The following is a 17,054-nucleotide window of genomic DNA, read 5'->3' as shown; positions in this document are numbered from 1 at the left end:
GCTCTACCCCTAAGCCATTGTGGGCCCGAAGTATCAACAAAATTGCATGCGTCGTATTTCAGGAAATTGTAAGAAATTCATCCTCAAGTAAACTACCCCTTGTGGGTTTGTTCACAAGAAGTGATGTACACAATACAAAAGGTTATTACTTAAATATTTATGAAATACGAGCAAACTCGCCTGAATGGATTTTGAGAAAATCGTCCGAAAAGAACTCATTCTCAAGAGTAAACTACCCCTTGTGGACATTTTAAAGGACAAAAGAGTTACGTCATACTATCAGATTATTATAAAATATTTATGTATGAAACAATAATAAAACCGTCTGAGTCGATATTGAGAACCCATCCACAAAGGTGAACTACTTTTTCTGATTTTTCCAAGAGAAATGATTTAAAGCACATTTATTAATTATTATTATTATTATTATTATCATTATTATTTTAATTTTCACCCTTTAGTAAACTACCCTTATTTTTGCAAGTAGGAATAACATTAGAAGAAAAAAAAAATGGTGAGAACCTCCTGTACTTGCACAATCATTTTTAGAGGGGCTGTTTGAGAGTACTAGATCACTCTCTACCTACCTCTCTAAAAATTGGTGTACAAGCACTGGAGCATTCTTAAACATGGATATTTGGATAGTCCACATACCAGTTCCTCAGTGATTCCTTGACCTGACTATGATAGGTCCCATAGTAGTGGAGCTATAAACTTTTCAAGTTCACTTGTTTCACGTTTTCAGCAAGCTATAACTCCAAAACTATCCACTTTTGAGCACAGGTCTATATAAACTTCTTTTCTTATTTTGATGTAAGGAATCTGTTCCCAAAATATTATGACACATTTTTGTAACATCCTACAAACTTAATCTATATTTTTTTCTGAGAAAAACTATAATTCTTTATTACATATTTCAAAACATTTTTCTAGATCACAAAGAACCATATTTATACGATCCAATAGATTTCACTCTGATTCTGAAAGAAAGATGAATCCTATTTTTAAATCCATTTACAATGACAGTAATTTTAAAGCTCTTAAAAAGAGACCTTTACAGATGTTAGTTCTTAGTTTTGAGTTTTGAAAGAGTATGAAGATTTGGCGTGAATATATTTTACACCTGCTGCGGATCTTCTGTAAATCTTGGAGGTAACTTTCTACAGCTTTTGCTCTCTGCTTATGACTTGGTTATTGATTAAATTAGAACTGTCACTTAGTATCATAATGGTAGAGGATTAATTACCCATGTATTAGGGGAACCGAAAAGTAATATTTTTCTTTTCTTTCTTCCTTTTTTTTTTGGGGGGGGGGGAGATCAAAAGAGCAAATATATTTCAATCAAAAATTTCTTGAAAGCCTTATCTCTGGAGAACTATATACAGTGTAGCCAAACTCAAACCATTACTTAACTCAGTATGATATGCTTATTCCGTAGAAAATACGAAAGCTCGATTTAAGGGTCGTTCAAAAATTTTGTGGCCCCGATCCAAAAACTAATTATTGGCCAATATAGCAATTTTTTATTTTTATTTTTATTTTATTTTATTTGTTTACTTATTTTTTGTTTTCCTAAAATTCTTGTTTATGTTGTCATGTGAATAAAATAGATACGAATAAATATGATTGTCCTTTAAAAAATAGATATCCTGTTGTACTTAAAAAAAATGCTTTGCTATTAATTTCAGACGACTGGTTCCAGGATGGCGTACTTTAACGTTGAAGAAAAGCATCTGCTATCGAGGCTACCAAAATCATTTGTTCAACATATGGAAGAAACGTATTGAAAGTTAAATGTCAGTGACAGTTTAAAAGATTTGTAGACAAAAACTTTGATCTCTAAGATTGTCCTCAATCTGAAAAAAACCTCAGATTCTAGGTGAAGATGCTCTGAAGACTCTCGCTGAATCAAATCCATAACAAATTCAACTGTCCAAGAGCACTTACGGAAGCTTTGTATAGCTCATAAACCTGTTGGTTACCTGTTTAATCAATGTGTCTGCCTTTTGTCAGTCTGGTACTTATGTACTCTTATATAATTTACTGGTAACATCAAAACTAGATTATGCATCCGTGATTTGGAACAGCGTAACAAATACTCTCTTGAACAAACTAGAAATGGTACAAAAGTGTTTTCTTCGAATACTTTGCTTTAAGTTAGGACTAGATTATTACTCTAACACGTATGAATACTGGAAAACATACTTTAAGTTGTAAGGAGAAAATTAATTGAACTGTATTAGTAGAAAAGATTCTTGACAACCGATGTAACTCAGATTATATCAAAAATAAATAAATAAATAAAGTTCCAATATATTGTACGAGTGGAAAACAATATTGTAATCACATAATAGGAAACATACTTTAATCTTTAATCTCTAGGATTTTAACAAGCTATAATAGATGCATATCTTAAAATTTGACTTTTATTTATAGAATTTTTAATATAACCTAGTAGTTGTTTTCGTATTTACTTTTAATTTTTGATGTCTCATTGTTTTAGGAATTGACATAGACTACATGGTCACTGTTTATTTTATTATTAATTCATTTATTAATAATAAAAAGTTAATCATTATTTATATCTTTTACACTATATTATAGTGTTAAAATACTGTAGAATATGACAGTGTTGTATTTTTGCTAATTTTTAACTGTTCAAAGTAAATAAAAAAGTAATAATAATAATAAAATAATAATAATAATAATAATAATAATAATAATAATAATAATAATAATAATAATAAATATAGTCTTTTCCGCTCCTCATATTTTTTCAATCCTGTCGGTAGTCTTCTTTTCTTTCTTTTTGATGACAATCTGAAATTATTCTACAATTTGTCTTTCCTATGTCTGGGTTGTCTGTCTCTTTTCGATGGCATTCTATTCCGAAACAAAACAAGATCAGCTCTCTTCACTAGGCTCCCCAACCACATTTACACTAAGCAAATTCGGAAACAGACTGAACGATATGAATGACAAAAAATTGTTTTTTTGCTGATAGCGGGGGCGGGACTGAACAACCAAGGGGCAGATGAAGTCCTGAAGATACCCGGTCACGGAAGATGAACGCGAGCCTGCTTTCACCGGCTGCAGTTTTTAAACAGAGTCATCTAACGGGAAAATGCAGAATTTTTTAAACATTAATCACTACGAGAATGTGCACTCTTTAATTTAATTACCATTTTCTATGTAGATAATAATTAATAAGAAATAAGAAAATTATAGGTTGATTAAAGATGAATAAAAGAATATGAAGGTATGCACCTCAATTGCTAGTTGTCATTACTTTCTCTATAAATCGGAATGGAGTTTAGTGATAAGTCTTGATTTCCTTATGAGAAATTAAAAAATGATATTACTAATTTTGTGCAACTTATACACACACTTTATGAGTACTACATGAATTTGATAATATGGTTAAATGTATAAACATACTTTACGATGTTCTACAAATGAGCAGTGTAGGATGTGATATCACGCAAAATTGAAAAAAATCCGATGTTAAATTTATCCCATTTTTCACGGTATCCTCGCAAAACTCCAGTCCACTCTTAAACGTATAAAAAAGCTTACCAGAAATTTTGGCAAGAAGAGCACTCCAGCTTCGTAGGACATTATATACAAGCTAGTTCGATTCTTGTTCACCATACCCCATGCAGCTTTGGACAAATTAGCACTTGTTAAATGAAACCATCCAAGTTCGGTGTTACACGGAGACAGTCTGGTATACGTTTTGATATGTGGCATGGCTTTTGAACGGTACCTCAAATTACTCTTCCATTGGCTGTAAATAGAAAAACAACGAAAGTAATATAAACACACACACAAATAAATAAATACAAAATAAAATAAAATAAAAAATAAGGAAAAAATATTGGTAAAAGAAAATTTAATGATGGAAAAGTACTTATGTTTTCGACTGAATAATCAGGACCAACCAGACTTGTAGATTGAATCTCTATACCTCAAAAATCTTTTGACAGTCATTGTACAAACAAGGTACAATCATCCAATATATACAAAGTGGATGATTTATCTTAAAAAGCTCTTGTAACTTCTAAACTAACAGATAAAAATGCTGAAATCTTAGGTTTTAAACAGATAGATAGCCTATGAGCTAATTTTATTTTGCATGTATCATTTCTTGCATCTTGATTTTAAAAGCAGAATAAGGTACTCACTACAATCAGAATAATGCCACAGAAGTCTATTGCAAGAAAGCCAACTTTAAAGCGACTTGAACTCCTTTTCTAACTATACAAGTGAAACTACCAGCTAATACAATAAATCAGAGTGCGCAACTAATGCATGCAGCTGTAATGCAGAAGAAAAAGAGCACAACTTACTATGTCATTCAGTGGCGTACACTGAATTTCAGCAAAGGGGGGAGTTTAAGCACTCAATCTCCCATTTTTCAGGACAAGCGTGTTCTTTTGGTATACATATATATACATGCTCAAGCTCAAGTGGGAGATCTAATTTGAACTCTGAACCTCCCATCTTGAGTACGTCTTATGAAACCTTCATACCGTTTCAATGGGCACTTCCACCTTTATCAGTCGGCGATAGACGAAGGTGGAAACATCAATTGAAATGGTATGAAGATAAAACGAAAACTGAAGTAACAAGTTATGCTCTTTTTCTTCATTACCAGTGAATATAATTCGAACATAATTCTATATCTATGTGGAATCAAATGGTTTCAAAGCAGGTTTAGCAATTCTCTCCATCTGTTTGCTTAGCAAGACACTAAAGAACATTCGCAACGTTCGCTTCCCTTATAGGAATATTTATTTAAAAACGGTGACTGACACATCTTTAAAACATTTTTAAAAAAGATAAAGTTAATTGCATCTTTAAGGTCCATGGATGATCACTTATTCTGAGGCATCTTTTAACAGGTTAACTTACCCACATGGAGATCAAATCACTATATATATATATATGGTGTTTGATCTGATATATATATATATATATATATATATATATACACAAACCTTTGCACTCCAGGTGCAAAGATTCTAAATCTGAAAAGCTCCAGACAAACTGGTTGCTTTGTAGAATAAAATTCGGAGTTTTCTTGTTAGAGTTTAGTCTTTAGTCTTCCTTGTCAGTACCAGGACTATGTGAACCGCGGATCTACATTTTAAGGTGCAATACGCTCAAATTTCAATGTTCTCCTACTGACAATTGAACCCGGGACCCCGTGTACCAAAGACCAGTGGGAAGAGCTCGGAGATTTCTTGATGAAAGTGCAGTAGAGTTAATGATTCTTCAGTAGACACGAACAATTTGCAAATCACTACTACTGCTTTTCTTGATGTACACAAACATTGAAAATCTAAGAAAAATTAAACTATACAAGAGTTGTCTACCTGTCATCAAGAAGAACACCTTGAGGGAACTATCAATTTGCTGGATTCAGAAGTGACGCAAGATAGCCAAATGAGAGATTACAGTACGAAGAAAAACTTTGACCAAGTGTAAAACATTTTACACAGGATAATAACATACGTAAGAGAGCTCAAATGCTATTATATAAGGTATTCCATGCCCACAATAGGCAACATGGAATAGCTCCGAAAATATAGACTATGACGAAGACAGTGGAGTAGAGTCTAGGGAATGAAGATGAGATGTCAAAGGATTATTCTCAAAGAAACGAAAGAAGATCGGATAAGAAATAATAACAACTACACACTGAGCAAAGATATGTGAAAAAATATATAAAAATACAAACACGTAACAATTTCAGCACACTAACTGTGTCTTCATCAGACTTAGGGATGGAAGGAGTGGAAATCTGATGAAGACAGAGTTAGTGTGCTGAAGCTGTTAACGTGTTTGTGTTTCTATATATTTTTATCACACAGCCTTGCTCAGTGTGTTGTGTTTATTTTGAGAACACGGAAACAAGGCCTGACAGAATAGTTATAAGAAACAAATTCTTGAGGAGTAACCTCAACCAAGAGTGTGTCCGAGAAAAAGCAAGAAGTTTAAATCACGCTACTGTGGACATGGAGAAAGGACGAAAGACGAACGCTTACCTAAGATTTTTTTTTTTTTCATATGAAAAGAGAGGAAAGCGGCCACGAGAAGGACGAAGGTACAGATGGAAGGATGAAGAAGTAAAGGATGTGGTAAAAACATGTATGGCCGAACTCGAGAGCCTGATTCTTAATAATTGAGCACGAGGCATATACTATTGATGGCGAGCTTGCGCCCGAAAACGTGCGAGCTTGAGCCTGAGTACGTGCGAGCCCGAGCCCTAATATGATTACTGAGTATAATCTCGAGCAAATGCAAGACCCCATTGAAGATAGAAAACCTGAGTCCTTACTAACTGCGAGATAAATGGGCCTTACTAAGATTTGTGAGCACGGACCTCACCGAGGATAGTGAGTCTGAGTCCATGCGAGCTCAACTGAGCCTCAATTAAAAAAAAATGATAATCTCTAGTAAAGAAGGGAATTAGGGTAGGAAAATATCCACCTTGAAAAAGGGCAGAGTAAAAGGAGTCATTGGAGGGGCATCCTACATTCTCAAACCCGGCAGAACAATAAAAAATGGACATAATAATAATAATAATAATAATAATAATAATAATAATAATAATAATAATAATAATAATAATAACTGCCCATTTATTAGGATTGAGGTTAGAACTAGGAATTAGATTTTAGGCTTTCGGCATCTATGGCCATGCTAGCCCGTCACGTATGAAGGATGACGTCTCTTGACAATCGCACTGCCCGGAGAATTGGGGAGGAAGACAGGAAACGACCTAGGACTATTATGTTAGATATAATCCTAGCATTTGCCTAGTGTGAATGAGGAATACTGAGGAAAAATCTCAGTCAGGATGACTGGCCTGAAAAAGCTGTTACGCCTTTTTCCCCGATCAAGTGCTCCCACTGGGAATCCAATCAGGGACCACTCGTACCAAAGCCAAAAGCGTTCTAGGGGCCACTGCGCATCTATGAAGTCGAAAGTAAAAGGATTATGACACAAACGTGTTTAGAGCCTGTCTATTCCACCTGTGCCCTCGGAAACTATGCGAACTATACTTCGGCCCCACCCCTACCATTTTCTGGCGGATGAAACCTTCCCTTTGTTTAGGGAAAAGAAGTGAATGACCTCCGCTGTGTTGCCAATTTGTCATTCAGTCGCTTGGTCTTGACGAGTGAAGATCGTAGGTTACTTAGAGTGGCTAGCAAGACAGAGCACAGTGAAGTCCGTGAAATAATTCATTGTGACAACGCTTCTGCATTCAACAACTGAAAGATGTCGGCCGCAGCAACTTGTCCCTCCTCTTTCGAGGGAGATATGGGAAAGCGCACATCGACAGCAGCACTAGCAGGGGCACAGCTGAAATACAAAGGCTCTATTACTGTTATACTAAACAGAAACAGAAGGGGAAAACTAAAATTGCTGAACTTAAAAAGACAGCAAGTTAACACTTCTAGACCAGAGATGGCCATTTTGCGTATACTCAATGGGATCCCCACTTACTAACCTCAATAAGGATCATGCAAGCTCAGACTCGTACTTGATCGAGTTTGGACTCGCTATTCTCAATGGAATTAGCGCTACCTCGATCTTGCAGTCGACCTCGCGCTCACTGAAGGCTTTGGTTCCTTATTCTCAATGAGGTTCGCACTAACTTGTGATAGCACTTGCTAGCCTCATTGAAGCTTGAATTCACTCAGAGTCGAGCTCTGGCTCACTAATCACTAATCGACTCGTGCTTGCATGAGCTCGAAGCCGATATAGCTCGAGGAACGTGTTCAAAAGTTGGACATCAGTGCTTGCCATATAACAGTGTTTATTATTAATGAAGCGAATTTCAGTCTTTTGCACACAAGAGGCCAAAGAATTAGGGTTGATAAGGCATACATTTGGCCCATGATACAGCCAATATTCATAAATAATGAACTGCTATTTACTTTCTGGTTATAGCATTCGTTGTGAAAATTGTTTTTGAAAAAGTAAATACAACAAATAAATCGGAAAGAAATACTGTGAATTGTTATTCTCGGCGTTATATTGTTGACCAATGTCAATAAACATCTGCCATACTCAACGCATTCATCTTTAACTAATCTTACGTCATAGGGTCACGTTAGGTCACGTGACTAAAATGAACCAATCAAGAGTGGGGAGGGGCTCGTATTTTAGATCTGAAATTTCCCATGTAAAAAGTGACGCAGAACAAACCTTTTTTTATGTACTTAAATAAATATACAGAAATATATAGAAGTAGCAATGAAATATTGTATTGTCATCCGACGCATGCCGAAAAATTTTATCATTGTATGACGTTGGAAAATGAGTCAAATTAAAGTTTCAAAATTTGAGGACACGTTTGAACCATTGTACTTTAGGAATGTTAAAAAAAGAAAAGAAAGAAAGAAAGAAAGAAAAAGAAAAGAAAGAAAATATAACTAGGCAGCCCATACCAATCCTCAACCTTGGCGTTTTTTGAAGTACCGATCCTGTGAACATTATTATTATTATTATTATTATTATTATTATTATTATTATTATTATTATTATTATTATTATTATTATTATTATTATTATTATTATTAATAATAATAATAATAAAAACACTTGGTAAATTAATGTATACCATCTGATGGATATCGAAACACTTTGTATTAAAACACACAGCTGAGTGTGTATTAGAACAAAAGTCTCTTATATGAAACATACAGCTTGGATTAATTGAAAACTTTACAGTATTTTTTAAGCTACTGTTTTATAAATGATGAAAGTGCTCTACTTACTGTAAATAATCTCGAAACCACAGTTGCTTTTTATGTGTGGCCATTCCATACGGCAGACATCCACCTCCAAGTAACCCGTCGTGACTATCTGCTACATTTTGGAAACTTGGATAGATCTACATAAAAAAGAAAAAAAAAAAAGTTGTAAATTCGTTTACACACTTTAATTTTTATTCGTGAAATTGTTCTATATTATAGAAGTTAATCTATGCACATAAAAGAGTAAATCCATTGAGTCACACACTTATTCATTCATTACCAGATCTCCGAAACTATTACGCGTAGAAACTTTCACAGCGCTTCAATTGCACTCGATATATTTTCATGCTCGCTACTCTACAATGATTGAATGGCCGAGTATGCCTTTCGGTGTCCGGGATGAATGGCGTCCAAGAACGGTTTTGTCTCATCTCAGTTTCGTCATGTCATAAGGTTCCCTGTTGCTTATCTAAGGTTGGTAAAATAGCTTTCGTATAAAGATGCAAGAAAAAAGTGTTAACTGACCTATTAGAGTTGAGTTAAATATGATTTATGTAACGTCTATAATATTTTTCATAATGAAGCTACATGAAGTCACATCGAGAATCGAAACCATATCCCTCGTATAGGAAACATGAGTGCTAACCAATATTAGTGACAAGGGAGTTCAGAGCTAAGGAATCGATAAACGTACAGAAATACCAAAATAAATTATATTTGATAGAATTTTATAACTAACTTTTTAATACCGAGGCTTTACGAAATACGAACCACATATTTCAACTGCCAAATCAAACCTGAGACTACGCACATATCACTCGGCTACTCAGAGATCCAAACGTGCATTATAGATATTCTTCTACGCTAATTGGCTTGTACGAAACACAATGTGTGCTGTTTTAAAAGTTGCTACTATAGTTATGCATACCACGTGAATTTGTTCCATTTTTAATACCGAACACATGTATCTTTGAGATCCGATAAAGAGATCAGTTTTATTTTATTTTATTTTTTGTAATTTTATAAATATGTTCGTAATTTGCTAAGTGTTCTTACAAAAGGAATGTCCGGTCAGACATACAGTTAATTATTCTGTTCCTAAATTACAATATTTTTGTTGTAGTACACACAATCATGTTCATTTGGCACATTATACTAGGGTGAGCCAAATGTTTTGCACTACTTCAGTCATTTGTTTTATATGTCAAGTTACAACGAAAGCTGCCTACTACTCGAAATAGAAGCCATCGTGTTGCACCATCTGACGTGACATTTCGGCTATTCTCCGATCTTAAGCTAATACCAGTTCTTATCATTCGACGCAAATAGCTCCTGTACTGCAGCTTCCACCTCTCCTTAGTTGTTGAAGCATCGCAAGAACATAACAAGTAATAATCCAAGGGTATATGCTCAAGAATTTATGATGGAAGTACCTCGATAATTTTTGCATACACTTGTTCTAACTGTTTGGTGTACAAGTTGACAACGATGACTCGATTCTCCCAAACGGACCCGTAATGAACTATCCTCTCATAAATCCATTAGACATAGAACATCCTTGTGTTTGGAAACTCCCTCCCCAACATCCGGTTCTTGTTTAGACACTGTTTCTGCACACGTGTTAGGATTTTGAGATAATATTCATTTTCGTAGAACATTACTATTACTATCATTCTCTTCAAGAAACATAAATCTCTCGGGGTTACCTCCGTGTTTGAGCTGGAACAAACTTGTAAAGGCACACTCCAGCACCTCTGGATGTTTTTATGAGCTTGTCAAGATGACAAAGCACACTGGACTATGAAATGCTGATCTTGGCTGACATTCTCTAAGTGCTAGCCGTCGGATTGGTTTATATGACCTGGAGCACGACTTCTGAACCCACGGTTTATGATCCAAATGAATGACTGATCCACAGGGTTCTTGCAACCTGAGCGAAACTTCTCGAACCATCTGATCGCACTGCTCTGATCAACTGATCTTCCACTCTTCGCATAACAAATGTTTCGGATTGCTTCCACAGTGTTATGACCCAGTTCGAACTAGCAGAGCAGAAGATTCCGAATATACTTCGTTGCACCTTCACGGCACGTTAATTAGGCCTCAAATAAAGAAACTGCCACTGATAATCAAAAGCTAGAAACATTTACTATTTGGCAACGGGACAGCTAAAGAAGAAAAAAGTCTAGTGCGTATCATCCTAATAAATGAGTTAAGTAACTATGGTTTTATGTTTCTTGAGAACATATCATGATCATTAACTCACCACTTTGAGAGGAGGCACTGATACATAGCCTGCTTCTCCTCCGGCTTCACTTAGGCTATTTCTAAACTCTCCGAGAAGCCACGACGAAGGTTCTGGACCCAGACTGCCAATGGAAGAACATTGAGAGATGATTTTCCAGCTCTTGTCCATACGCGTTGCATGTTTTCTCAAGATAGTGCTCAGACGAAGATGACCCCATCTCTTCATATCTGATTCCTTATGAGATTGAGGAACAGATGCTACAAACCACACTCTGTATGATAAATAACAGAATATCAATGTTAACAAGTAACACAACAAATTTTATAGATATTAAATCAACCACAAAGATTATTTGCTTAATTGCTTTGTATTGCATTAATATTGTTATACACTAACATAAAAATGAGCGACTGAATTATTATTTCACTACAAGAACCTGGGAAATGTGAATACCTCAAAGACCATGTATTTAATTTACAAAATGTATGGCAGGATAACACGCCTATATTGCAGAAAATGAAAATGTCTATCACCATTGTCCAGCAGAGTCAAATTCGGTGCAATTTATTCGTTTGCAAAGCATCCTTACTGATCCGAGCAACTTTGAGTCAAGTTCGCTTCCAGTTTCCAGTGTAACAGGAGGCTGGTTGGCAAACATTTTTCTTTCTAAGGTACTCCACAGGAAAGAATCAACCGGTGTTGGACCAGTTGATACTGATAGCGACAAATTCTTCAAACTTAACTTGTGAAAACAGCCATATTTTCATTAGAGATATAACATGTAGCATTATCCTGTTAAATAAAAGTAATTCTTTTGCAGCTCATAGTCGCAAAGATGGTTGACAGCTCGTTGGAAAATTTCAGGTACCGGAAAGTGACAAATGTCAAAAAATGTAGAGTCTTTCCATGAATGGTATGTGGCTTTTTCAAAGCTCATATGTATAGATTCTGATTCTAAAAGTTGACATACACGACACCGTGCTCCATCTGTAAGCTGTATAACCTCTAGCAGGTCGTAGTGTTCAGTAAAATATTGTAGAGCCATTCGAAAATATACCACTTCCTTCTGTTCATCCAACGGTTTCAGTAATGGGTTGTGACTTTTTGATATTATTGTACAAGATGAATACTGCAATCTGATTTCCTAAGGAAATTCGAACAGAGATTTCTAGTTTTTTTTTCAAACGTCGTTTTATATTTGCCACTGTTTCCTTCAATAATATTAGATTACAAACAAACACAGATATCCAGAACATTTCCTTTCACCAAACATAATTATCAACCATGATGGGTATTTCCTAACCTCACATCTCTTTAAAAAAAATCTATGGCACCAATTAAATGAACTTGTTTGCCAGTAACTGCGAGATAACTACAAACGAGGAATGAACGCTCCACTCCTGTGTAACCCATAATATTATATTAACCTTCTACACTAAGTGAAAATTGGTCACACAGTAACCAAAAACAGAAAACATTTCACAAACTACCAAAAACTCTGTGCGCTAGTAACTGCAAACTATAGTAAGCGCCAACAGTAGTTGAAAGAAAAAGTATAAACGTTTAACAGTGTTACAAGTCCATTTTCATTATCTTTGCAACGGTACATTGTTATTCACTGTCATGGTCACGGTCTGAGTGTTGATCTTCATACTTTCCTGAATTAAAGTATAAAAATCTTTTATACCGCCTGCTTCACATTTGTGCATTCTTACGATGTTGAGATATTCGCATTTTACAAGTCTTGTAACAAAAGAATGATTGATCATGCATTTGTATTCAGAATTATAGACAGAAATGGGTTAATATCACAAGAAGCCATTACTTAAGTTAATACAAAATATCCATTCATTTTTCTAAACTTTGACACGTGATTTATATACATAACCTACTGAATCTGTGTGTTAGGAACTAGTACGTCCATTCAAATTACTCCTAAAATTAGCATTATACAACTTTATTCTTTTGTCTTCACGTATGTATCACACATGTACTACATACCTGATATGTGAGAAATCTGCTCTCCTGACTCTTCCAATCCACTCTTGTAGTTTCGGTAGCTTATAAAAACAGAGATAGCGCAATAGATCTGCCTTAAACTCTGTAGGTGATTCACCGGCTGTCGTATCTCCATCATGCGGTAATGGCGGACATTCGGGACTCACCCATACTCTGGAAAATTATCAGCATGTAAATTAATGAATGTACCAGTTATTGTGTACTAGATGTTATTAAAATATTACATTTGTAATATAATATTTTACACGTGTTGTAAACACGAACATGTGCTTTTTATTTATAAGTTAGCGTACGCGCCTTTGGCGTGGGAGACCCGTGTTCGATTCCCGGTGTGAGCTCATGTTCGAATTTCACGTAAATCAGTAGGTTTCGTCTCATAGAGCCTCGCTGCTGAAAAGGACATTAAAGTCAAAATCAACTCAAATTTTTATTTATAAAACGAAACCACGGTTTTTTTTTTTTTTACTGGAACTACTACAAAAAGCAAACTACAAAAACCTTCATCATTATTAGGTAATGTAAAAAAAAAAAAAAAGTAACGTATCCACCAAGATCAGTTTTGGCTAGTCAAATTCCCTCTCAAAGCTTGCTTGGAGCTTTAAAAAAATGTAAGCTAACGTAACTCTAAAAATTCTTGCCCACCTAGCTTGCCTCGAGCTCTGCAAAAACTCAACCACTCTCTTAGTTTGACTGAAGCTCTGCAGGACACCAACATCGCTTTGCTTGCCTAAAACATTAAAAATTTTCTTAACTACTTACACTTAGCTTGCCTAGAGCTCTGTAAAAATCCTTCGCTTGGTTGCCTGGGCCTAAAACCAGCCATATAAAAGACTTTGCATTCCTTAAAACCACCAAAAATTTTATAACAAAAAAAGGTTATGAATAAAGAACAAAATCCTATGTGCTAAACTGCTGTACATATTATTTTATCAAAGTAATTTTACAGTATATAGGATCCGCTAAAAAATGTTACCACTTATAAGGGATTTATTTGTTCTTTTCGTTTCAGATAAACGATGGTTACATGGTTAAATTTAAAGAAAAGAGGGAAAACTGCGGTGTGGATGGACGTGTATCAATCACCAACAGTAGTGAGAAATAAGTTTAGTTCGTCCCAGTCCCAGTTGGACAGATCATCTCAGTCGGTAATCCATGCGGCAAATATACAGAACGAAAAGGTTCTGTGCATAATAATTACGAAAGTAACAGCGGACAACCCAGAAGTGTCAGAAAATAAGACATTATAAAGATGAAAGTCATTTTCTGAGTTAGAATTTAAAACAAGGACACCTGATCGATTTCTTCGACGACTCTTGCACCGAGATTTGGGCTTCAAATCATATTAAAATCGAATTGTGTAACCACTTTCTGCAGCAGATAAAATCGCCCGACTAAAATTTGGCAGAACGAAAATATGAGTCGATTTGTCTGTGTCGCTTCGCTTTTCTGACAAGGTAATTCAACATTTCATGTCAATGTCCATTTAACAATATAACAGTATGATTTGTGCTACTTAGCATCCATACACACGAAATTCCCTTAAGAGCCTGCCATACAAAAAATAATACAAAATTTACCATTTTTCTTTTGTTTGTTTTCCATAAGTGAAAGGAGATAATGAAATGTAACTTATCACAATCATAGATAATGTTATTCTATAACAGAAAATATGAATCTAAAGAATATTTAGTGTTGCCATCCATAGAAATTACAGTGTTGCCAGAATAACAATTCCCCCAAAATCTAAGTTAAGGCAGCAACTAAAGGAACGAACTCAAATGCATCTGATTACGTATCACGATGTCTTGGTATTTTGTGAACTACTTTTTAAATAACATTATTATTTAATTTTAATAACTGTATGTTAAGACTATTTTGTTTATTGCAAACTCAATACAACTATTACTTAAAAAGTAGTTCAGAGGATTTCAAGACAACATAATACGTAATCAAATGCAGTTGAGGTCTTTCCTCTAGTCGCTGCCTTAACCTAGATTTTGGGGGAAACATTATTCTGACAACAAGGTAATTTCTATGTATGCCACCACTGAAAATTCTTCAGATTCATATTTTCTGTTGTAGAATAACATTATTTATGATTGTGGTAAGTTGCATTTCATTATCTCCTTTCACTTATGAATTTAACAGCAAAACAAAAATTGTAAAATCTGAATTATTTTTAGTATTGCAGGCTCTTAAGTTAAACGCATGGTGTGGTGATTCCAAGTTGATAATACCAGGTCCCTATTTTTTTTTTTTTTAACTCACTAATTGTAATAGATGTCTCTTACTTAGACATGTTAATGAATTATGTAGACGACGATCTTTCTCACACGTGGTTACATTTAACTCGATGGTGCACCCGCACACTACTGCGTAGAGATTTGTAGGTATCATGAAGGGTATTTTTTAGGGATTTATTCTTTCAACAAAGTGAATAAAGTATGTATGTATATATAAAAATGTATGGATAAATAATAAAACGCAAAATCTGTACAACATGGAACAGGATAAACTTTTACAAGAGAATAATTTGAATCATTCGCAAAGGATATATTTTAAATCTAAGGTGAAACAATAAAATCATTCACCGTTTCTGATGTATTTACAATTATTAATGTGATTAATATTGTGTATTTATGTCTTCTATCAATTCAAGAAATTACTGGATTTAGTTTACACATAAATAAATTCTCTTTTTTGTTTAGTATAGTAAGAGAATTTTCTTACTACCCATTCTTACTTTAAAAAAAAAAAAAAAAAAAAAAAAAAAAAAAAAAAAAAAACCTCTAGTACAAGCAACTTAAATTAATTAGCAAAATTCAAAATTTAAGAACACTAAAGTAAAAGGCCAGTAATACAAAAAATTGATTAGACATGAATTCTATTGTTAGTTCATTTTGAATACATTTTAGAAGGTATTTGGTTACTTTTAGTAAGCCAAATATGCATTCGGTCTAGAGAAATTTAGCTCAGATTCTTAACTATTATTAACGTAAGACACTCAAGGTTAAGCACTTACGGTTTAAAATTGCGATAATGGAGACAACAACGAAAAGGTCAAAAACAGAAATTATATAACGATTACTATTCATTATCATAGATATTCTGCCATTATTGACAGGTCATTTGCTTCAACTGAGAAGTTTCCATGGTTCACGGTCTTCTGTTAACCTCTTCGTCTTCACATACGATTTCTCTGTTTTGATATCGTTCATTAATTGTAGTCTCTTTCGCCCCCTCCCTCTTTTTCCTGCCACAATACTCTCTAGCATGTCCCTCATGATTCAGTTCCTTCTTAGCCAACGTCCCAACCAGTTTCTCTTTCTCTTCTTAATAATACCTAAAATTGTTCTTTTCCCCCCACCCTCACCATTTCTAACACCCTCTCATTCGTTTTCCGCTCGACCCAGCTAATTCTCTCCATTCTTCTCCACACCCACATTTAGAAAGCTTCCAGTCATTTTTCATCATTTTTGTGTAATCTCCATGTTTCTGACCCATACAGCACAATATTCCACACGAAGCACTTTACGAGTCTTTTCCTCAACTCTTTGTCTGTGCAAAACTAGAAAGCTACTACAGACGTGGCAACATAAATGCTTATAGATAAAACACCATAGTAGAAGGCCTCAGATATTACATTATTGATTTTACAATTAAAATTCACAATTGTGATTAAAAAGGAAGACAAGGCATTCTCTTAGGGTTTATACTTTGGCCTCATCACAATAAACATAAAACTTATCTAATCCTAATCCAATTCTAGCCATACGCCTGGATGAAGGCACAAAATCCGAAATTTAGCACATTTAAATTTGATCCCCATGCAGGACACAACAAAAGAGCCATTTTAAAATAAATTTTGATAAAACTACGTGAAATGGAAACATGAACTAATCGAGATTTATATTGTTTGTAAGAGAATTCCAATGAGAGAATGCCAATCCTCTTCAGACATACTGGATAAATACTGTTGAAGGTATGAAATTTGTAAATATAATTATCCACGTTGA

At 34.6% G+C, this 17,054-nt stretch overlaps 1 protein-coding gene and 1 long non-coding RNA gene across 5 annotated transcripts in view; one reads left to right on the top strand and one right to left on the bottom strand.

Annotated features, from left to right (window-relative positions):
• gkt (tyrosyl-DNA phosphodiesterase glaikit) overlaps positions 1–17,054 on the bottom strand; it is a 49,947-nt gene that overhangs the window by 724 nt on the left and 32,169 nt on the right. For 2 of the 3 annotated variants that reach the window (XM_081752590.1, XM_081752589.1), the window contains exons 9-12: positions 13,021–13,191; positions 11,038–11,290; positions 8,793–8,908; positions 3,577–3,787 (exon numbers count right to left, since the gene is read on the bottom strand). In XM_081752590.1, coding sequence (XP_081608716.1) covers positions 3,577–3,787; positions 8,793–8,908; positions 11,038–11,290; positions 13,021–13,191 — 751 coding nt within the window. The remainder of the gene's footprint in view (positions 1–3,576; positions 3,788–8,792; positions 8,909–11,037; positions 11,291–13,020; positions 13,192–17,054) is intronic. The other variant, XM_081752591.1, reaches the window with a different exon arrangement.
• LOC145681149 (uncharacterized) overlaps positions 1–17,054 on the top strand; it is a 469,136-nt gene that overhangs the window by 438,051 nt on the left and 14,031 nt on the right. The window contains exon 3 of one of the 2 annotated variants that reach the window (XR_014130734.1): positions 14,048–14,492. This is a non-coding gene — a long non-coding RNA (uncharacterized LOC145681149). Of the gene's footprint in view, positions 1–1,688; positions 2,638–14,047; positions 14,493–17,054 lie in introns of those variants that run through there. The other variant, XR_014130735.1, reaches the window with a different exon arrangement.

The sequence above is a fragment of the Thermobia domestica genome, chromosome 3 (genome assembly GCF_964235325.1).
Source record: "Thermobia domestica chromosome 3, izTheDome1.hap1.1, whole genome shotgun sequence".
Lineage (NCBI taxonomy): Eukaryota > Metazoa > Arthropoda > Insecta > Zygentoma > Lepismatidae > Thermobia > Thermobia domestica.
The sequence above is the reverse complement of the archived record's forward strand: the minus strand, read 5'-3'. Positions and strand labels throughout refer to the sequence as shown.